A 23,535-nucleotide genomic window follows, 5' to 3' on the forward strand; every position below is an offset into this window, starting at 1 on the left:
GTCCATGTCTTTTCCAGCACAGGCAGCAAAGATGCTTCAACTGTTGTACTCGATCCTCCATTTCATTATCGATAACAGCGGACACAGAGACAACTAGCGTTATAACTATTCCATCAACTGGCAATTTGTTTGAAAAGTAAAGCTTCTGTGAGATTGTGAATCCGCAATGTTTCTACAAGAAGTTCTTCAAAAACTTCGTTCGGTACGTCCATCTTTTGTTTTGTTTGCCGTTTTATTTTCTGATTCGTTGTGTCTAATTGTCAAGTTAGCGAGCTATTTCCGCTGTTACTTCCTGTCTAGGGCGGGCTCTAGGCCGGAACCAGGCAGGGTGACAAAATCACTTGTGAACGGAGGCCACTACGGTATGTGGAAACTAAAATGAAAATCAGTAGGTGGCGGTAATGCACCAAAAGCTGTTTGCCAACCGCCATAAAACGCTAGAAGAAGAAGAAGAACCGGAACCACCTGAGTGAGGGCGGAAAAGGAGGGACATTTTAAAACTCGGGACCTGCTCGGCATCTATGCTGCTCGGGACCCTGTTGTGCGGTGACTGACAGATCAACTGGAAAGCTGAGACGAGCAGTATGGAGAATTACTTAAATCAGGTGGGTTAACGTTCTCATGCAAGGCAGCTACGTTACAAGCTGCTAATGTGGCTAACATTAGCTCGCTAGTTTGTTTTCTATGCACGATGCGCTTGTTTTCGATAAATCAGCGTCGTTGTTGCACACATCAATGCAAACACACACATCGATGCAAACGACAACGTTATGCAGTTGTTCCAGTATGTATGTATGCATGTATGTATGTATGTATGTATGTTACATACAGTTGTTTGTAAATTGCTTCCTTCTACGTGCAGATTTTAGACTCGCCCTCTAAGAACAGTTGCATTGGGAGCTACTGCGAGCTTCCAGAGAGGATACTGTCAGTACCAAGACTAGAGAAGACCCCTGGACAGCTTCCCAATCTACAGCAGACCAGTCTTTGGGTGTCTCGGACCACACCTAAAGCTAATGTTGACAGCAAAGGTATGGCTTAACACTTAAGGCTATGTTTATGTTTACATTTGAGCACAATGAGATTCCGTTGTATTTTAAAGTGTGCTATAAAATAAAAATGTTGTTGTTGTTGATGTTGATGATGATGATGATGATGACGATGACGATGACGATGTTATGGTGTAGTGCCAACTGTCTATATCTGTTCAGGCCATCTAACTCATCAGCATGTCTCTCCTCTTCAGCTGTCATTGATGCAGTGAAGACCCTTCAGGAGAAGGTCAGGCGGCTGGAGTTGGAAAGCAAGCAAGCAGAGAGGAACGTCCAGCAGTTCTCCAAGGCTGCTGCATCTGCTGCTCCCCACAGCCAATCACTGCTCAACCTGCCTGAGACAGACAACTCCAACCTGAAAGGTAACTGACAGAGGCCACGGCACTTCACTGTGCTCCGATGCCATCTACATATTTTTAACCAGTTTCTTGAGATTTCCTTTCTGTGTGTGTGTGTGTGTGTGTGTGTGTGTGTGTGTGTATTTTTTAATATGCATGTCTGTGCTTGTGATAACAGAACTGCGCTCACAGCTGCAGTCTGCACAAGCTCGCTGCCACACCCTTGAGAAGCAGCTGGACTACATGAAGATGGTGGAGAATGCTGAGAAGAAGGAGAAGAAGGCTCTGATGGAGAAACAGGTAGCCTGTAACATTCTGGCAAAACTGCAAGGCAGGAATTCATCTTAAATCTCACCTTCAAAGTTGATCATAAATTGTGATAAACGATCTTCATTCTTCAGTATAAAATTTTCACATTTTGCACTTGGCCAGAAAGTTAAATCCTTGCTCAGTTGCTTGGCAAATCATTTGACTATCTTTTAAATAAAATTAACAAATCCACATATCCTTAGGCCCTTGTGGGATTGCTGGATGTCAGAAGACAAGAGAGCTTGTTACTAACCAGCCATACAATCTCTCTCTTTCCTTTGACTCAAACATCCCACCTCAGCATGAGAAGCTGGACAAACTTCAAAGAGAGGCTCTGAAATTGAGTAAAAGACAAAATCTGACAAAGGTAACCCCCCCCCCCCCCCCCCCCCAATGCATTAGTGAGTCTATCAGATAATCACCACAGAATGAGAGTTGAATAAAGCCCTGTATTTCATGATATGAATATCACAACACAATTGTGTTCCTCTCAGACGAAACTTGCTGTTCTGGAGCAGAAACGACTGAGAGAAGAGCAGAAGCGTCAGCGTGTGCAGGAGAAGGCAGATGAGGTCAGTCCAAAACACACACACACACACACACACACACCTTTCACTATACATTTCTGGATCAAGAATGACTTGAAAAATGACTTTCCCCTTATTAGATAATTCCCCATATAAACCTGTTGGAAACAATTCCACACACATACTGTACAAAAAATATTGTCTTTAATTTTGATATGTAAACACCATTACTAGTATTTCATGGAAAATGGTGGGTTTTTAGTGGCTACTTCATGGGCATCGGGTGGAAAGTGAAGTACTTGAAGATTTGGTATTTTTATAATGCTATAGTTTTACTCTTACTTTGGTCATTTTAATAATACATTTTCTACTTGAGTACTTGTACAAATGTACAGCACACCGAGTAAATAAGTAAATTAAAATGTACTTAGTACTTTTACTCGTACAGTACTTGTACAGTTAATTTTCACTAAAGTAACAATACTTGTACTTGAGTAGGATTCGTCACTGTCAGTACTCTTTCCACCTCTGGTAGACATACATCAAACTATCAACCAATCATTTTTGTATGACTGGCTTTTATTGGAATTACACACCAGAGAAAATCTTCTTTCCATTCTTCTTCCTCTGATTCCTGTAGTCCAAAGGTGTTGTCCACCACGACTCCAATAACAGGGGTGATGATGACCCTATTGCTCTAATGCAGGCTCGCATCCAGTTTTCCTGAGTCACTTTCCATCTTTGTTCTGGCCCAAACCCCCCACTTGTGAACAGTCCCTCCTTGCATTTAGTCTTGCCCCAACATCCTATTTCAACTGTAAATCCATGAAATGAGAGAAAAGAGACACAATCAAAACGCTGTTTCTTTGTGACTGTAACCCTGCTGATCTTGCCATGTTCACAGCTGATGCTGAGGGAGGTGGACATGAACCTTCAGCTGTGCCCCCCAGCTACTGAACAGATCAAACCAAAGAAGAAAAGGAAAACAACCTCCAGGGTACTTTGCTCACTGCTTAAAGCTAATTAACTGCACTTATTCAGTTGAGAAAGAGAATTGTTTGGATCTAGTAGTGATAACAACCATGTTCTATTCTCAGAGACCCTCTAGACAGCGTGAACCAGTATCACCAAGCTGCCCAAAGGAGAAGCGAATGCCGTTTGTTGTAGGAACGGTAAGTCAGTAGTACTGATGCTCTGACTCTACAACAGGAGGCCATTTACACCTGGCATTAACATGCGTTTTCTGCCATCAGATTGCAATCCGATTGTATTTTATCACTTGAAAGTACAGGTGTAAACACCCCCAAAACGCATTGAAGAAGGATTGCAATCTGATCGGCCAAACCACCTCCGGTTATACAATTGAGAGCATAATTTCTCTTGTATATCAACACTTCTCCTTTGGAAAAGGAGCGGAAAATGAGGGAGAAAGGGTTCGAACCCTTTCCCCCTCATTTTCCTTTCATATAAAAGAGAAATTATGCTCTCAATTGTATAACATGGTAATTTAGGATGTTACCTGAACGCAACACAGGTGGTTACAGCCAATGACATGCACGGAAAACGTATGTATGTGTGTGTGTCTCGGACCCAGTGTCATTGTCAATAAACAGATAAAGAAATAGATGCAGTGCTGCGTGATCGGCCATCGTTTTGTCCAGGTGAAGGGGACGTTCACTGTGCATTTGAGCTTAACAATAACCTCTATTTCCCTGTGCATGTATGAAACATGCATGCACACGTTCAGGGGCGCGCGCGTGATGACGTTCGAGCTGGAGAGCAATCGGATTGCAATCTGTTCACCCAAAACGCATGTTAGTGCCAGGTGTAAATGGAATCAGGCTGAAGTGATAAAATACAATCTGATTGCAATCTGATGGCAGAAAACGCATGTTAATGCCAGGTGTAAATGGCCTCCATGATGCGTCATCGGGTGAGACTCAGTTGTTTTCTGTGCTTTCTCTCTTGCTCCTCTCGTAGTCGACTGGTCCGAGCCATTCGGTCCACGCCAACGTCCAGAGCATCCTTCACATGTTGAAGCACCACCAGCCGCAGCTGTGCGAGCGAGTGCGCTCCCTGCACAGGTCCGCGGGCGGGACTAGGAAAAGCCTCGGCAGGGACTTCTCTCCATCCCCCGCCGCTCCTCATAAGCCTGGCAGTGGGCCTGAGCACGCAGCTCCGTCACTGGGCTGTCTGTCCGACCTGCTTTTGGCTCTGCAGGGCGAGCTAGGACAGATGAGGTGGTGAGTAAAAGCAACTCTTCCCTGGGAGCTTGTGCATGGCATTGATAGGTGGATAATGCAATGACTCCTCAGAGGGATTGAAGTCTTTAGGGGTTTACTTTCCTTCTCTAGCTTTTATTTTATTTTTACATACAACTATCATTCATTTCTAAAGGGAGATTATTGTTTTGCTGCATTTCTGTGTTATGTCACTGCATAGACCGACTGTGTGTGTGTGTGTGTGTGTGTGTGTGTGTGTCAGTGAGCACCAGGAGCTAATGCATCAGATAGATGCAACACATGATCGGGAGGTCAGAGAGGACCTGAAGAGATACCTGGAGGCGTTGGTCAACAAGATGGAGGAGAAGGCGACTCAGATCACTAAGCTCTGCGAACACCAGGAGACGGTATGCACCATGCTGCTCAGTACAACTCAATAAGCCATCACCTACCTCACTCTGCATTATCAGTGGCCATCTTTGTGGTTTGTGATAAAGTCTTGTACTGTACACCAAAACAAAAGAGATTTCAACATGTTCTTGCTTTGCATATTGCAGCATGCCTGGTTGTGTTAATAGGAGTGAAGCGTGTGTGTGTGTGTGTGTGTGTGTGTGTGTGCGCGCGCGCCCGCGCATCTGAAGACTGACAGCTTTTTGACCTTCTCCCTCGTCTCCCTCCCACAGCTCCACAAATGGACCCAGAGCACTGAGAAGCAGCAAGCACACAGCAAGGAGCCCAAGACCAAGAGGGCGAGTGACTTCAGGACATGCGCCCCCTCCCCTGTGTGTGCTAAGCAGCAGCTGACATTATTTTGGACACGTATATAATGTTTATGTCAGTTAGGTGGCCTAATGGTCGAGACAGACAATTGTGTGGTGTGATGTCAACCCCCCCCCCCCCCCCCCCTCCCTGTAATACACCCCTCCATCCATTAATAACTGACCAGGTGGATGGTCAGTTAAGTTTCGTGCAAGTCCTTTCGTAACTTTTTGAGATATCCTGCTGACAAACAGACAGACAAACAACCTCCCCCTTTGGAACTCAGTGGAGGAGGTAATAAAATACAAATATCAGATATTGGCAAACTGATCTGGTCTAATTGTAATGTACACAAAAACTGCTGGAATTGTTTCATTCAGAAATACGACCACACACAAGCAAATCACACTGTCCATGCCATTTCACAGGGACTTGAACATGCACACGTGTCCGTTCACGTGTGCAGAATAGCAACACACATGCTTGCCAACCATTCACATTTATTCTGAGGATCTGAGAGCTGCTGGAAAGTGTTTAATATCCTTAAAACCAAAACTTAAAACCTACCTCTTCAGCCTGGCTTTGGACTAAGAATGTATTTCTTTGTTTTGTCTTTTTAATTTGTTTGATCTATTTTTTTCTGTCGTATGTCTTGTCAGTCATACGTGAAGCACTTTGAACTACACTAACCTGTATGAAAGGTGTCGTATAAGAAAAGAGGAAAAACGAGCTTCTTGGATATTAAGAGACTAAGAGAGTTTGTTTGATTTATTGAGAGATGCGGGGATGGGCTCTGACACCATCCTAATCTGCATAAAGCAGCCACACATGGTTAGGGTTAGGGTTAGCACTTCACTGACCTGTACATGTAACATGTAACAACTTTTATTTTATTGATATATTGTACTATTTTTGTCTGGTTTAGTTTTTATAATGTACATTTCCTTTTGGCTTTTAATGCTTATACATTCAATCAATGTCACTATTTTTATGCCCTTGTAAAGCATTTTGAATTAGCTTGTGTATGGTTCTTTCTATATAAATACAATTGCTTTGTTTGATCTGATTTTACTCTTGTATTCATACGCAAGTATGGAAAACTATGGAATTTGATTTGAGTATTTCCCAGGTCTGGAATAAAAAAAAAAATAACCTCTGTTATCGATAAATAGGGTTGTGTAACTTTCAGCATTTACAAGCAATTAGTAAGCGATGAATTAGACATGAATTCCTTGTTACAGTAACTATTGGACACTGGACAATATTTTACATTTAAAATGATACTTAGCCTACTCTGTGTGTCAGGTCAGCTCAAATGATTTCAGGCAGCAAGGAGATGGAGGTGTGTGTTGGCATTCAACACTGGAGAGAGATGTGAGAGGAGAGGAGGGAAGATGAGAGAGGTAGGCTAAAGGAACCGGAACAAGGCAAGATGTCTTCCACAGCACCGGAACCTTCTCCTGGCTCAGGCTAGGGGCCTGTGTCCACCTAGCTTCTTTTTCCGACGTTAAAAGCTGGGAGTGCGCTGGGGAACGCTGATCCCAGCGCACAATATACAAGGAAGCAGTCTGCAAGTAACGTTAGTTCAGCTTGATAGCTGACAGCTAGCAAGCTAACAACACAGGTAGGCTACGCTATTAAAAGCAGTAAGCACAACACTCACCAGAAATATTAAGTGTCTAGCCGATCTGCTCCCACAATTGAGCCGTTCTGTCTCTGTTGCGATAGTTTTTCCATATGATTAGTTAGCAGAAAAGGAGCAGCCGACACCAGCGTCTTTCTGAAAAGTTAAAATATTTTCAGCTGGAAGCGCTGGGAGTCGGCGCACAAAAACGCCGAAAAAAGACGCTGGGCGCTCTGCACTTTCTCTACACGTCCGTGTGCGCTCGCATACGCTCTCCTCCCATTGGAAACAATTGAAAATAGACGCTGGACCTGAGGAAAAGACGCCAGGTGGACACAGGCCCTAAGGTTGAAGAGGTGCTGTAGAACCCCACAAAGCTGTTCTGTGCAGGTCTTCAGGAACCAATCAAATGAGTTGGGGGCGTGGTTTCATCTAAACTTGGTTGGGAAAAGTATACACCTGTAACTGGCCAAATGGAGGTAGGAGTCACATTAGATGAGACAGACCAGCAGAGGGACTGGTGTAACCCATATGAAAAGTAGGGCCACTAAATCTGTCATTTAGAGGTGTAATTGCATGTTATTCCCAGAGGAGGGTGCAATACACTTGTCTGTGTCTGTGAATCTGAAGTGTCTTCATGGTCAGGCATTTTACCACTAAATCGGGGTCAACCTCTCACTAATTGCAACAAAACCAATCTCAATGGAGTTTGTGTCCTATTATGTTCTAAATGAGAGAGAGAAAAAGTCTGAAGGAGGAGCAGTGCAGTGACTGCTTGTAGAATATATCAGACTATGAGATACTCATTGGAGCTGTCTGCAAACACCACCACTGGACTTTGATAGTAAGTGCACTTTTGTTCAAATGTTGGCAACTATATTTACCACGTACCATACACATTTAAGAACCCAACTATTTGCTGTTGTTAAAGGCTATGTATCTTAAAGAACTGAGGGCCGTAATAGGGTCATAATTCAGGTAGGTGTCAAACAGTTTTATCATACATGTAGGCCTAACTATTGACTACACTGTAAGTTTAACTGACATGTTTTGATCAGATGCAATGGCAGAGCTATGTCATGCGTGGGGGGAGGTTGAGACTGGAGAGAGTCACCATGGTGATTAGGTAAAACATTTAGCTGCTTTGTAAAAGAGCCTGGTCATTAAACACACTGTCTAAATGAGTTATGTTATTGAATGTTCTGTGTGTAGGCGGTGGTACCACCAGCAGTGTGTGGGGAGGCCTCCGTTGCACCAGGATTACATGTGTCCTGCATGCCTTCTATTTCAAATCTTTGCTCTCAAGAGTGGGTTACTGTATGATTTTGATGTGCACATTTTCTTTTTCAGATCATCGGTTGCAGACACCCCCCCCCCCCCCACATACACATACACACACACAGGTGGGTGTGGCTGTCCACTAATCACTTTGGATGAATTGGTTGTGATACCGTTTGTTTCAGTGATAAAAGCACCAAACCCTGCTTTCAAAATGTTTTATTCCCTTATATGGTCACACAACTCTGTTTTGACTGGAAAAAGACATACTGACATATGTAAGCTTAATAGGTAGGCTACTGTCAGGGGCTCCCAAACTTTTCAATGCCAACGCCCCCCAAATAGCATTAGCCTTTGGCCATGGCCCCCATATCGCAAGATCTTTTAAAACCCATTGACAATACTATTGAAAATGTCAAAAATCACATCAACTTCAGAATATATTTCCTTACTTTTAATGTAATAACCTAATAATTACACTTGTATCTCAAATCTTTACTCAACACACATACATTAATACATACAATAAAAACATCAGACAAAGCAGTGTTTAAAAAATGTAGTGCCTATTTAAAAAGTCCAGTCATTTAAAAATAATAATAAAACAAGTGTTATGGTTTAAGAAGCTAAAATGTCGTGGTTTAAAAACAAACAAAAACAATGTGCCTATTTTAAAATGTTCAGGGCGGTGGTTGCAGATGGGATAAATGATTTTTTGTATGTGTGGAATTGTGTAACGGCGGCCTGATGGAAGTAGCTGAAATGATTGGTGGAGGGAGGGGGTGAGAGGGGTCCTGTGTGATTTGTGTGGCTTTCCTGATTAATGACCGCTTGTATATTTCAGACAGGGGAGTTTGGGGTGAACCGATGATTTTGCTTGCCTGATTGGCTATACGGGAGAGTTTGGTTTTGTATTTGACGGTGAGGGAGTTGTACCAGGATGTGTTATTGAAGGTGAGAATGGATTGGATGAGTGATCTGTAAACCAGGGTTAAAATGTCCCTGCTGACGTTAAAAGCCCTGAGCTTCCTCAGCAGGTGGAGGTGCTGCTGGGCCTTTTTGTAAACTGAGTCAAAAGGAGAAGGACAGGGAGGTGTCCATCTCTGACAACACTGTCACACTGTCACACTGTCACATCTCTGATAACACTCCTTAAGAAACTTCTTTGTTGGGAAACTCAGCCATTGGCTGTTTCCCAACAAAGAAGCTTCTTAAGAGTTAAGAAGCTTCTTAAGGTGTTAAGAAGCTTCTTAAGGAGTTAAGAAGGCTCCAAAGAAGTGTTTCCCAAACTCCTTCTTAACAGCCTTCTTAACACATCGCTAAAGAAGGCTCTTACGAAGCATCTTAAGTGGAGCTGTCCACCTTCTCGATGTGAGAGGTCCTCTGCGGCCCACTAGATGGCACTCTGAGCCCACCAGTGGGCCACGACCCAGTGGTTGAGAAACACTGTTGTAGAATAACCTAATCATGGTCATGTTAAACAAGAACTTCTTCTATTAAACATTATTTATTTCAGACATGGACTGCAGTTCAAATTGCTTTATATACACAGCATACAACAAAACAGAGAAACACTCCAGAATTTAAGCGACCTTGGGTTCTGTGAAAGGTGCTATATAAATCCACAAGATTCTTATTATAAAAGGAATCCATTCTGATTAGAGGAATATAGCCTACGGTAAAACATTTAAAACACAAGTAACCATACATACAGGGGAGATTTTCAAGTGTTCCCCAATTTTAAACACTAAAGGGTGCATGAAAGAAAGGAAAAAGGGAAAAACACAAGAGGAACAGTGGGCACAAGTATCTCCTTTTGCCTGACGCGGCTGGATCTGCCAGTGTTTCGTCATTAAGAAGGTGTTAAGAATGCCCCAGACCCTTCTTACAAAACCTTCTTAACGAAAGATCATCTTAGCGCTAAGAAGCTTTTGGGAAACGCAGCCTTCTTAATGACCCATGTTTTGAAAAACATTCGATTTCCCCCTCAAATTCACAAGGATTTCAACGACGCATCTGTGCTACTCCGGCTGTGCTCGCGTTAACGTCAATTTGACCTGCAGAAGAGGTGAAACAGGTGGCTGCTGCATGGCAAGGGACCACAATATGACGGTTAAATGTAAATAAACATGTCTTACCTTTCCTTTCCCCATAGTCGAGTAGTTCGTTACTAGCACGTAAATTGCACTGAAAAGCGTATGACTTTGGGTGTTTTGAGTGAGTCTTGCTAGTTGCTGCTGTCTGCTAACCTGACGCTGCCAGATGGACGGTATAGCTCCACATAGGTTTCACTAAACCAGTCGATCTGGGTTTGAAGTCACCAGACCCGCTGACGGAGGCGGGCACTTTGTCCAAGCTACTTGGCAGGTGATTGGATGACCCATCTGTCTATCACCGCTGGTGGGTGTTAACTTCAACCAATCAGATCGCGGAAGGTGCCTGTGGATGATCTCCGTGGTATTCATTGATTGAGTCCTCGCGGTCGTAAAGTCACCTTCGAAGCATTTAGGTAGATTATAACGAACTAGTTGTGTGGCTTAGCCTTCCCAAATGTTGAGGGTCGTTTTTTAGAATTTAATACATAGAATTGGGAACATTACATTCAATTTCATTCAGACTGCCTGTCACTTCCGCGATGTTGACGAGTGAAAAGAACTACAAAGACCATGTACCCACTACTTGCCCAGACGAGCCTGCCCGCCTACGGCCGCCGCTGATTCATCGGCCCGGCATGGCTCGACCAATCATCTTAAACTGCCTGTGCGGGTCCAGACCGTCACGGAGAACCAAATGAAATGTGAGTTCACGTGACGGGCGGTTTACCAGGCTAGCTGTCTGCTGCTGTTCCTGATGAAGTCCAGAACTCAAATGCGGCATCATCCTGCTAATGTGATTGGACGCGCATCCACCAAGGTCCACTTTGATTGCACGAATCGAGGAGCCTCCAACGTCCACTTTGATTGGACGAATCGAGGAGCAGGAATCATTTCGAAATGATTCTGAATAACACAGGCTACTTAACACATTCACTGCCAGACGGTTTTTTTTACTGTAGTTAGCTTCTGCCAGAGGGTTTTTTTGAGGATTCTGGCTCATCTTTCAAGACCCGAGGATTCTTTTCTGCTTTGTGAACACACAATATCTCAAAAGAACTAATAGAATGTGTGCTTTCTCTGTCTAAAAGAGTTAGTTTGTAGAGTTAGTAGTTATGTAAGCATTAGCAGTTGAATACAGCATGGTTTCAGCGTCAGAAAAATTATTCAGAGATAAACGGCTTTTTGTGAAATTCGATAGAACAGTCACTTTAACCATTCATTTTTGTCTCTCTCTCTCTCTCTCCCTCCCCCTCTCGCTCTCTCTCTCTCTCTCTCTCTCCCTCCCTCTCGCTCTCCCTCCCTCTCTCTCTCTCTCTCTCTCTCTCTCTCCCTCTCGCTCTCCCTCCCTCTCTCTCTCCCGGAGACGCACTAGGTTTAATCCTAGTGAGAGGGGGAGAGGGAGAGAGAGAGAGAGAGAGAGAGAGAGAGAGAGAGAGAGAGAGTTGCTTCCAACTCCTCCCTCCGTGGGCGTTCTTCTTGGCTGCAGCGGCCGTCACAAGCTTGTCACCAGTCTCACTGCTTTGCTGCTGTCCTGTGCCTGTCTGCGCGGCCGCTGTTTGAGGAAGTCTGGATGGACTCGCTCGCTTCTTGGAGTTTTGGTTGAGAGAAGCTTTTGCGATTCTGGTCATATTTATGCTGCGTGTTTCAAAGTGTGTTCCACCTGTAATCTATTATGCAAATTTGCAATCCCGCATCGCCAGCAATCAGCGCGAAAACGAAAGCGTTTTCCCCCATCCATTTTCATGAGAATGGCTGCTTTTTGCTTGCCTTCCTCTAGTCAGGAGGGCACTGTCGCCACTTAGTGGCTCGGTGGAATGGGTTGTAAACGTTCGGTGGCTCCAATAATTATATAAGAGATGTAAAAGGGTCAAAAAAAAAAAATTCATTTTTTTGACGTATTAATACGTCATTGGCAGTCAACCGTTGGATTATTTTTGACGTATTAATACGTCAATGGCAGTGAACGTGTTAACTTAACACAATTATTGTTGATGTGTGTATGAAGAGGAAACATTTATATGGCACTTATTGTCTATTATCTCCTACTTGAAATGGATTCTTGTCAATATGTTGCATTGATAGAAAAAATGCTGTTTGACTTTCATTTGCAGTTCTCTGCTTTATGCAATTTCTCATTGATTGGTAGGCTATCTATAGAGCAGGCACTCTTGAATGATTCCAAATAATACATCCAGGTGTAGCCTATATATCCACGTAGAGTCAAATTGTCTGCATGTCAAAAGATTCGCGTTTTTATACTGATTGATATTTTGATAGGAATCATTATATATAAATGTTATCAGTCATTTATAAACACTAGGCATAGTGAGTACTAGTTCCAGTCAGATAATAACCACATGCTGAACAAAGCAATGTGTCAAACTCCCACCTCACTGATGCTGAGCAGCTAGAAACAATTGTGCCAAATGTCGATCAGTGTCCACAAACCAAAGATATTCAGTTTACTGTCACAGAGGAGTAAAGAGACCAGTTTACTGTCACAGAGGAGTAAAGAGACCAGTTTACTGTCACAGAGGAGTAGGCCCTAAAGAGACCAGAAAATATTCACATTTAAGAATCTGGAGTCAGAGAATTTTGCCCTTTTTTAATTACTCAAATTAATAGTTGCCAACTAAGTAATTAACCATAAGCAAAGACTTGCATGTAGTGATGAAATGCATAGCCTATGCCTACTCATAACACATGGTGAGTGGTGTGATGCATAGCTGGTAGACCTACTCCTAACACGCTTAGTGTGCATGTAAAACAGGTGTTGTTCTTTACATTCTTTATTGATCCCCCTCTTCCCTGTACCCATCCTCCCAGAGCACAACATGTAGCCTACACAACAATACAATGATCTCACCTTTACATGACACAAAAGCAGTGCACAACACCAGTGGTCACTGTATTACGCAACTACATTCAGAGAGCGTTCTAAACACAAGGTACAAGCAGACACGATATGATCACGTATGTGACAGAGCATCACTCCAGTCTTTCTTTTCTCAGTGCAGAGGCACAACACAACACAGTTTCTCCAAAGATGGAAGCCACAGGAAGAGAAGAACTAGGGATGGGCATTGTAAGGGATTTAAATACTCGAGTACTCTCCTTCTGTTATGAAAGAGTACTCGAGTACTCGAGTACTCCCCCCCCCCCCCCCCCCCCGGGGGAACGACACACACACATGAAAGATCCTAAGTTTGGCTATGTTAAGCAGTTACCATTAGCATTCGCCAAATGCCTGTGATGAGAGCAGGGGTGATCTGCTTTGTATGGGGCTGTTCACAGCAACTTCACACACATTACCAATTTTGCATGGAAAAAGCGCTGCCTGGTGCACTTTTTAGTTTTTACAGATTGACTGTGATAAGGTGATCCGGTGTTAGCCGTTAGCCTACCTCAGTAAAAGTAATTCCCAATACATGTCGGTAATCATTCCATACTGCTTCTTGATCACTGTTAAGTAAATCCACTTATTAAAAACTCTGGTGTTCTGCCAAAAAGTGATAACTGCAAACATGATAACTGCAAACAGTAATAATGTTCGCTAACGTTAACCGCAAAAACCACCAACATCCGAGTGATGGTCCCCGCCCGTGGTGAAACACGGAACGTTTGGCTATGGTAAACAAAGTTACTGTCAGGGGTCCGTTAGTCAAAGTGGTCCGTCCGAGTAAAAAACATCTAACGTTAACATCTTTGCTTGCACATCTATATATAAATTGGCCATGAACGGAAAACAACTGCAATCAAATCTTGTTTATTTTACATCTGCTGAATATAGATTGCGTTAATATACATGGACGTCTGTGTTGCTGGCGATTCGCCAGACGCTGTTAACGTTAGATCGGCCATTTTTATAGGGGAGGGGGGTGGGGCGAGTACCCGGACAGCGGAAACGGTACTTGAGTACTCTCGTTACAAACGAGTACTCGAGTACCCGAGTACTCTCCCCCATCCCTAAGAAGAACAGGTCCAAAAATAACAGAAGGAAAGGGAGTTTGAGCTAATCACTAGCATGCTAAAGCCTCCGCGGGTCATTGCAATGTAAGCTTGGCTGGTCAGGACTAGAAGCCTAATCGCAGGGTGTTTATGTCATGTAGGGCTGCCACATGTAGGAACACAACTATATAGTCACTATATATAGTAGTTTGGTTGAGAGGCGAGCATGAAGTTGGGATGACAATGAAATAAGGAGAGTTGTAAAGAAGCCACCAGCTCCATCTGTACAGTCCTGTGAAGATGTGTTGTAGGTTTCTGGCTTGGCTAGATGTGATCTGTTAGTCCTGTGAAGAAGTAATGTAGGTTTCTGGCTTGGCTAGATGTGATCTGTTAGTCCTGTAAAGAAGTAATGTAGGTTTCTGGCTTGGCTAGATGTGATCTGTTAGTCCTGTGAATAAGTAATGTAGGTTTCTGGCTTGGCTAGATGTGATCTGTTAGTCCTGTGAAGAAGTAATGTAGGTTTCTGGCTTGGCTAGATGTGATCTGTTAGTCCTGTGAAGAAGTAATGTAGGTTTCTGGCTTGGCTAGATGTGATCTGTTAGTCCTGTGAAGACGTGTTGTAGGTTTCTGGCTTGGCAAGATGTGATCTGTTAGTCCTGTAAAGAAGTAATGTAGGTTTCTGGCTTGGCTAGATGTGATCTGTTAGTCCTGTAAAGAAGTAATGTAGGTTTCTGGCTTGGCTAGATGTGATCTGTTAGTCCTGTAAAGAAGTAATGTAGGTTTCTGGCTTGGCTAGATGTGATCTGTTAGTCCTGTGAAGAAGTAATGTAGGTTTCTGGCTTGGCTAGATGTGATCTGTTAGTCCTGTGAAGACGTGTTGTAGGTTTCTGGCTTGGCTAGATGTGATCTGTTAGTCCAGTGAAGACGTGTTGTAGGTTTCTGGCTTGGCTAGATGTGATCTGTTAGTCCTGTAAAGAAGTAATGTAGGTTTCTGGGTGGCTAGATGTGATCTGTTAGTCCTGTAAAGAAGTAATGTAGGTTTCTGGCTTGGCTAGATGTGATCTGTTAGTCCTGTGAAGAAGTAATGTAGGTTTCTGGCTTGGCTAGATGTGATCTGTTAGTCCTGTGAAGACGTGTTGTAGGTTTCTGGCTTGGCTAGATGTGATCTGTTAGTCCTGTGAAGACGTGTTGTAGGTTTCTGGCTTGGCTAGATGTGATCTGTTAGTCCTGTGAAGAAGTAATGTAGGTTTATGGGTGGCTAGATGTGATCTGTTAGTCCTGTAAAGAAGTAATGTAGGTTTCTGGCTTGGCTAGATGTGATCTGTTAGTCCTGTGAAGAAGTAATGTAGGTTTCTGGCTTGGCTAGATGTGATCTGTTAGTCCTGTGAAGAAGTAATGTAGGTTTCTGGCTTGGCTAGATGTGATCTGTTAGTCCTGTAAAGAAGTAATGTAGGTTTCTGGCTTGGCTAGATGTGATCTGTTAGTCCTGTAAAGAAGTAATGTAGGTTTCTGGCTTGGCTAGATGTGATCTGTTAGTCCTGTGAAGAAGTAATGTAGGTTTCTGGCTTGGCTAGATGTGATCTGTTAGTCCTGTGAAGATGTGTTGTAGGTTTCTGGCTTGGCTAGATGTGATCTGTTAGTCCTGTGAAGAAGTAATGTAGGTTTCTGGCTTGGCTAGATGTGATCTGTTAGTCCTGTAAAGAAGTAATGTAGGTTTCTGGCTTGGCTAGATGTGATCTGTTAGTCCTGTGAAGAAGTAATGTAGGTTTCTGGCTTGGCTAGATGTGATCTGTTAGTCCTGTGAAGACGTGTTGTAGGTTTCTGGCTTGGCAAGATGTGATCTGTTAGTCCTGTGAAGATGTGTTGTAGGTTTCTGGCTTGGCTAGATGTGATCTGTTAGTCCTGTGAAGAAGTAATGTAGGTTTCTGGCTCGGCTAGATGTGATCTGTTAGTCCTGTGAAGAAGTAATGTAGGTTTCTGGCTTGGCTAGATGTGATCTGTTAGTCCTGTGAAGAAGTAATGTAGGTTTCTGGCTTAACTAGATGTGATCTGTTAGTCCTGTAAAGAAGTAATGTAGGTTTCTGGCTTGGCTAGATGTGATCTGTTAGTCCTGTGAAGACGTGTTGTAGGTTTCTGGCTTGGCTAGATGTGATCTGTTAGTCCTGTGAAGACGTGTTGTAGGTTTCTGGCTTGGCTAGATGTGATCTGTTAGTCCTGTGAAGATGTGTTGTAGGTTTCTGGCTTGGCTAGATGTGATCTGTTAGTCCTGTGAAGACGTGTTGTAGGTTTCTGGCTTGGCTAGATGTGATCTGTTAGTCCTGTGAAGAAGTAATGTAGGTTTCTGGCTTGGCTAGATGTGATCTGTTAGTCCTGTGAAGTAGTAATGTAGGTTTCTGGCTTGGCTAGATGTGATCTGTTAGTCCTGTGAAGAAGTAATGTAGGTTTCTGGCTTGGCTAGATGTGATCTGTTAGTCCTGTGAAGAAGTAATGTAGGTTTCTGGCTTGGCTAGATGTGATCTGTTAGTCCTGTGAAGAAGTAATGTAGGTTTCTGGCTTGGCTAGATGTGATCTGTTAGTCCTGTGAAGAAGTAATGTAGGTTTCTGGCTTGGCTAGATGTGATCTGTTAGTCCTGTGAAGATGTGTTGTAGGTTTCTGGCTTGGCTAGATGTGATCTGTTAGTCCTGTGAAGATGTGTTGTAGGTTTCTGGCTTGGCTAGATGTGATCTGTTAGTCCTGTAAAGAAGTAATGTAGGTTTCTGGCTTGGCTAGATGTGATCTGTTAGTCCTGTGAAGAAGTAATGTAGGTTTCTGGGTGGCTAGATGTGATCTGTTAGTCCTGTGAAGAAGTAATGTAGGTTTCTGGCTTGGCTAGATGTGATCTGTTAGTCCTGTGAAGATGTGTTGTAGGTTTCTGGGTGGCTAGATGTGATCTGTTAGTCCTGTGAAGATGTGTTGTAGGTTTCTGGCTTGGCTAGATGTGATCTGTTAGTCCTGTGAAGAAGTAATGTAGGTTTCTGGCTTGGCTAGATGTGATCTGTTAGTCCTGTAAAGAAGTAATGTAGGTTTCTGGCTTGGCTAGATGTGATCTGTTAGTCCTGTGAAGAAGTAATGTAGGTTTCTGGCTCGGCTAGATGTGATCTGTTAGTCCTGTGAAGTAGTAATGTAGGTTTCTGGCTTGGCTAGATGTGATCTGTTAGTCCTGTGAAGAAGTAATGTAGGTTTCTGGGTGGCTAGATGTGATCTGTTAGTCCTGTGAAGAAGTAATGTAGGTTTCTGGCTTGGCTAGATGTGATCTGTTAGTCCTGTGAAGAAGTAATGTAGGTTTCTGGCTTGGCTAGATGTGATCTGTTAGTCCTGTGAAGAAGTAATGTAGGTTTCTGGGTGGCTAGATGTGATCTGTTAGTCCTGTAAAGAAGTAATGTAGGTTTCTGGCTTGGCTAGATGTGATCTGTTAGTCCTGTGAAGAAGTAATGTAGGTTTCTGGGTGGCTAGATGTGATCTGTTAGTCCTGTAAAGAAGTAATGTAGGTTTCTGGCTTGGCTAGATGTGATCTGTTAGTCCTGTGAAGAAGTAATGTAGGTTTCTGGCTTGGCTAGATGTGATCTGTTAGTCCTGTAAAGAAGTAATGTAGGTTTCTGGCTTGGCTAGATGTGATCTGTTAGTCCTGTGAAGATGTGTTGTAGGTTTCTGGCTTGGCTAGATGTGATCTGTTAGTCCTGTGAAGACGTGTTGTAGGTTTCTGGCTTGGCTAGATGTGATCTGTTAGTCCTGTAAAGAAGTAATGTAGGTTTCTGGCTTGGCTAGATGTGATCTGTTAGTCCTGTAAAGAAGTAATGTAGGTTTCTGGCTTGGCTAGATGTGATCTGTTAGTCCTGTGAAGACGTGTTGTAGGTTTCTGGCTTGGCTAGATGTGATCTGTTAGTCCTGTAAAGAAGTAATGTAGGTTTCTGGCTTGGCTAGATGTGATCTGTTAGTCCTGTGAAGAAGTAATGTAGGTTTCTGGCTTGGCTAGATGTGATCTGTTAGTCCTGTGAAGATGTGTTGTAGGTTTCTGGCTTGGCTAGATGTGATCTGTTAGTCCTGTAAAGAAGTAATGTAGGTTTCTGGGTGGCTAGATGTGATCTGTTAGTCCTGTGAAGAAGTAATGTAGGTTTCTGGGTGGCTAGATGTGATCTGTTAGTCCTGTAAAGAAGTAATGTAGGTTTCTGGGTGGCTAGATGTGATCTGTTAGTCCTGTGAAGATGTGTTGTAGGTTTCTGGCTTGGCTAGATGTGATCTGTTAGTCCTGTAAAGAAGTAATGTAGGTTTCTGGGTGGCTAGATGTGATCTGTTAGTCCTGTGAAGAAGTAATGTAGGTTTCTGGGTGGCTAGATGTGATCTGTTAGTCCTGTAAAGAAGTAATGTAGGTTTCTGGGTGGCTAGATGTGATCTGTTAGTCCTGTGAAGATGTGTTGTAGGTTTCTGGCTTGGCTAGATGTGATCTGTTAGTCCTGTGAAGAAGTAATGTAGGTTTCTGGGTGGCTAGATGTGATCTGTTAGTCCTGTGAAGATGTGTTGTAGGTTTCTGGCTTGGCTAGATGTGATCTGTTAGTCCTGTGAAGAAGTAATGTAGGTTTCTGGCTTGGCTAGATGTGATCTGTTAGTCCTGTAAAGAAGTAATGTAGGTTTCTGGCTTGGCTAGATGTGATCTGTTAGTCCTGTGAAGAAGTAATGTAGGTTTCTGGCTTGGCTAGATGTGAGAGAAAGCACATAACAAATATCTACAGAGAAGGAATGGCAGAAGCAGCGGAGAGAGGACAGGGCCTGCCCTATAGAGAGAGGGAGACATCTGCTGAGTGACAGGGAAGAGAAATATTTACATCAGCTGTGTACAACTTCATTTATAAATACATTTTTAGGTATAAATTAGAAAAATAAACAATAAAAACCTAGTCCAATCAACTACATCTATTCTCATTGTGTAATAGTCTGATTATTATTAAACCTCTTATATTTGGTGAAAGACAGCCTAAGATCAAAAGGCACAGCAACGAATAATTAGAGTAATTTATCCCTGCAATAGTCTACAAGTCGCCTCACTAAATCCCCATTGGAACAGACGTATTCAAATATAAATTAAAACCATTTCAGATAAAAGCAACATTCCAACAACAAAACCCCCAGACTCAAACAGCATCTCTAAACTAGCATCACCAGTTACACTTTCTTCAATAAATAAAGGCTTAAGGGGGCTTTGCCATAAGTTGTCAAAGAGAGCACCCTGATAGTCTCTGTATTCTCTGAGAGCACACTGGTCTCTACATAACGCTCTGTTGATGTGACCATCTGCTGCAGTGTTCTGAAAGCCTAAGATGTAGTGATGCCTCCTCAAGACGTGCTCTCCTATGTGCTAGGTTTCAAATGCTGTACCACAACAACCCCCTGCCCCTCCAGGGGTCTCATTTAGCAATATGTGCCTAGAATCCCAACTAAAACTATGACTAACTTGTCCAGTGACTGACTGTCCACGCCATCAATCTGTTTCACAATCTAGTGTCAAAAGGTCAGCAAAGGTATCCCACGCATAAAGTAATGTTGTAAAAGATATAATGACAGTTATAAAGTAAACAAGACAACTTAGGCCAATAATTTAAGTCAACTAAATTCTGACAGTGCGAACACCTGCTGCAGGCAATTTCCCCGTAACCAACCAATCACAGTCCAACTGTGGAATCACATTCCACATGTGGATCCGCCCCAATCCAACCATAAATGGTCAATGCCAATTAACCACATGATGCATATAAATGAGCCTGATTATCAATTGAACAGGGAAATTGCATTGCAGGTGTGCGCGCAGTCACTGGATAGGTTAGTCATTCTTTTAGTTCATCCTCAGTAGGGATCCTAAGCACAGTTGGGAAAATTAGACCCCAGACTCCAGGCCAGGGGGCGCTAGACGTAGACCAGGTCTCGGCCCCGCGTCGTCATAATGCAGCTGAGCAGCCAGGGGGCGCTAGACGTAGACCAGGTCTCGCCCTTGCATCGTCCCATAATGCAGCTGGGCAGCCAGGAGGCGCTAGACGTAGACCACAGCAGGAAAAATCCCCGTGATCAAAGAGAAACCGCTCATGCTGCAGTCAGAGCCATATAGATTGCTGTCTGCAGCTGAGGCTGGCTGCGAACAGCAGTCAATCCGCGCACACAACTGAGCCCCTCTGCCTCTGCTGTATAGTTTCTATACACGATTAACCGCCAGAAAGGCAGCACCCGACGCCGAAGGGCCAAACCTTTCCCTGGAGTCCGGTTTGGCATTTCCGTGTCGCGCTGGGAGCCGGCGCACAAAAACGGAGCGCTCCGAAAATAGACTGGGTGCGTGAGGCTGTGTGTTAGTGTGGGGAGGAGTTTGCAGCTGAGGGGGGGAGAGGGGGGTGGGGCACGCAGGGCACCACACAACTACACCACGTCACTACATCAGAAAATATTAGCTTCAGACTCAGTGAATGTGCTTGAAATGCTGCATTTCACAAAAGGCGGAATATCTCAGCTTCTAATTTGAAATGTGTCTTTTTGCTCAAAACAGCCCATCTTCTCCGACTCATAACTAAAGAACGGAAAATGGTATCATTAAACTTCTTTTTGCAGATGATAGAAGAGAGTCTCATCGTTCTTTGTGCGTGTTCTGTGTTTACATAGTAATATCACCCAATATTCTGTGGACCTCGAGAAATCACTGAAAACGCTCTGAAACTCTGGCACTGGGAGCGTCCGTTCTCCAAAAGTGGCTGGCACTCAATGAGTTAAGAAGTGGCTTATGTGTGGTGTGTGTGCATATATGTATATGTGTGGTGTGTGTGTGTGGTCATACCGGTGACCAGAGCGAGGCGCTCCACGCCGGGGAAGTCTGCGTGTTCGATGGTCATGACCCCAGCCGCAGCGAACAGCTGCTCCGGGTAGTTATAGATCAGCTGTCTGTAGAGAGAGGAAGGGGGGTGAGCAGGGAGGGCTCTGTGTGTGTGTGTGTGTGTGTGTGTGTGTGTGTGTGTGTGTGTGTGTGTGTGTGTGTGTGTGTGTGTGTGTGTGTGTGTGTGTGTGTGTACTGGCCTGCAGGTGACCCCAGGTAACTGCTCCCTAAACCTTCCTCTTCACTCTCTACATCAGTGGTTCTCAAACATTTTCACGTCAAGGACCCTAAACTGACACACATTAGAGCGGGGTCACCACCTGAGCAGATCTTAGCTTTTAGATGTTTTATTACAGAAAGTGTATGAAACCCATGACCAAAAACAGTCATACACTCTGTCAATGTGGGTTTTATGAATGAAATTGTGACATTTTGAGTGACGTTTACTGCATTCTGGTGATTTTTTATGCACAATTGTGATTCTTTTAAATGCATCAATTTCAAAGTCCTCTGCTACTCTCAACATGAATGTAAAGGAAATACAGAGTCAATGACAATAAGAGTAAAGCACAGTTGCATCAATTATATTAAGAGTTTAAACTGACTGAACTCAGTCTGTAGACTGAGCTCTGCCATCCATGCATAGGATACCTAATAATGGTCATAATGGTTTGTTCCCACTGGTCGTAAAGGGTTATCATCACTTTCAATGTCAAATTAACATCATCCACTTGAAGTAACACAGAAGTCAGTTGACAGAGACTGTCATTGATATGTTAAGAAACTTTCTGCATCAAAATGACATAGTACTTTAGGACAATTGACACTGTCGTTCTACGTGTCAAAATAAAATGCAGTGCTGAAAATACCTTCAGCACTACACTAGCTACAAAAAAAATGTATACACATATTTTACACGTTTTCTCCCTATAGGAGATGGTCACATGGCAAGGTACATTATGAACTGTCATAGCATCATTTCCCATGGCCGTTGCCATGGAAGCCAAGAACGGGAGTGAGGTGTGGTGTGTGTGGTGTGTGCGTGTGCGTGTGTGTGTGTGTGTGTGTGTGTGTGTGTGTGTGTGTGGTGTGTGTGTGTGTGTGCGTGTGTGTGTGGTGTGTGTGTGTGTGTGTGTGTGTGTGTGTGTGTGTGTGTGTGTGTGCGCACGCGTAGGAAATGTTTCAGTGGCATTTTGGATCATTTCCAGGGCAATTTGATCAAATGAGGAAAATCCGTTCATCTATTTTGCACTCGAGACCAATATTCAATGACTCTTATTTAAAAAATAATAATAGTTAATAAAAGTTAATAAACAATCAGTTTATAAAAAAATATCTTCATTTCCTATCATCTCATTCTCAACATCACTTGATTGTCTGGCATGTTATGTAATGTACTTGGTATGGCACACAAAAACCCATTCTGTATATCAACATACCAATCCAAATAACATGTATTACAATCATATTAGGCCTAATACTAACATTTGATTGTTACAGTTCAACGTCCTCTTCCATCAGTCAACAACATCAGTTGATTGATCTTTTGCCATACGGCCTGATTGCAGTAAAGGTGTTATGTTGTGATATAAAGCAGCTGCTGGCTGAGCATGCAGACGCCAGACGGTGCGTCGCAGCATGCCGTATCCTAGGGATGTCACGATACTAGACTTCAATACCGTCCGATACCCAGGAAAATATCGATACTTGATACCATTTGATACCACGGGAAGGGGGGATGATGACACATCAAGAGGCATAAAAATAAAGTTAGACAGATGGACAGACGCACACTTTTCCATAATCTAGGCCTGATCAAACTTTGAACTTAAGACAGCAGATTCCTCCTGCTCTAGATATCACAACATGTTTAGCTTGTTGAAGCAACAGATACCCACCAATGATAGGGAGGTGAAAATCAGTGATTCTTCATTAAAAGAAAGCTCTGATAGTATCAAAACTGTTGCAAATGAGTATTGTATCCATTTACATTTTCAGTATGGATACTTTTCAATACTATCGATACTTTTGACAACCCTAATCTATACAGTCCTGTCCTGTAGCATTCTGCATTGATGCTCGCATCAGCAACGACTATATTGTGTCTCATACTGTATAGTGTCTACACTCCTATTGGCTAGTGTGTGTGCCCGTTAGTTATTCTCTGGGAGTTCAACCGGCCAGTCAGAGCCCTGAGGCCCCGCCCCGCTGTGAATGATATGACGGTGCCTACAGCAAACAGCCCCGCTGCACCCAGACAGAGGCAGAGTGGCTCACTGCTCCTCTGTTTACGCGCTCGTTTCCTCAAAGTTTATTCATATTGAATGTCGCCTCTATTTTTTTGTGGGCATTTTGCCCCGAACCACACTTAATTTCCGAACCTGGTGTGTACCTGTTGGTGTGTGTGTGTTGTGCACCTGTTGATGAAACAGTTGATGCCGTGCTTGAGGATCCTGTCCACCTTCATCTTCTCAGCCAGCTCGATCTCTGTCCACGCG

General features: G+C 43.4%; 1 protein-coding gene across 1 annotated transcript; it reads left to right on the plus strand.

Moving 5' to 3' along the window:
- Window positions 1-487: 487 nt before the first annotated feature.
- On the plus strand, window positions 488-9,265 carry LOC310800862 (centrosomal protein cep57l1-like; the record flags this gene model as incomplete). Its single annotated transcript, XM_083664756.1, has 11 exons — window positions 488-605; window positions 863-1,031; window positions 1,247-1,414; window positions 1,569-1,690; window positions 2,194-2,271; window positions 3,131-3,223; window positions 3,324-3,398; window positions 4,207-4,469; window positions 4,711-4,855; window positions 5,132-5,201; window positions 9,147-9,265. The coding sequence occupies exons 1-11, from the start codon at window positions 585-587 to the stop codon at window positions 9,263-9,265; spliced, it is 1,323 nt and encodes a 440-aa protein (XP_083520882.1). The 5' UTR covers window positions 488-584.
- Between the last annotated feature and the right edge of the window lie 14,270 nt (window positions 9,266-23,535).

Source organism: Poromitra crassiceps (assembly GCF_964638095.1).
Source record: "Poromitra crassiceps genome assembly, contig: HAP1_SCAFFOLD_129, whole genome shotgun sequence".
In the NCBI taxonomy this organism is placed as follows: Eukaryota; Metazoa; Chordata; class Actinopteri; order Beryciformes; family Melamphaidae; genus Poromitra; species Poromitra crassiceps.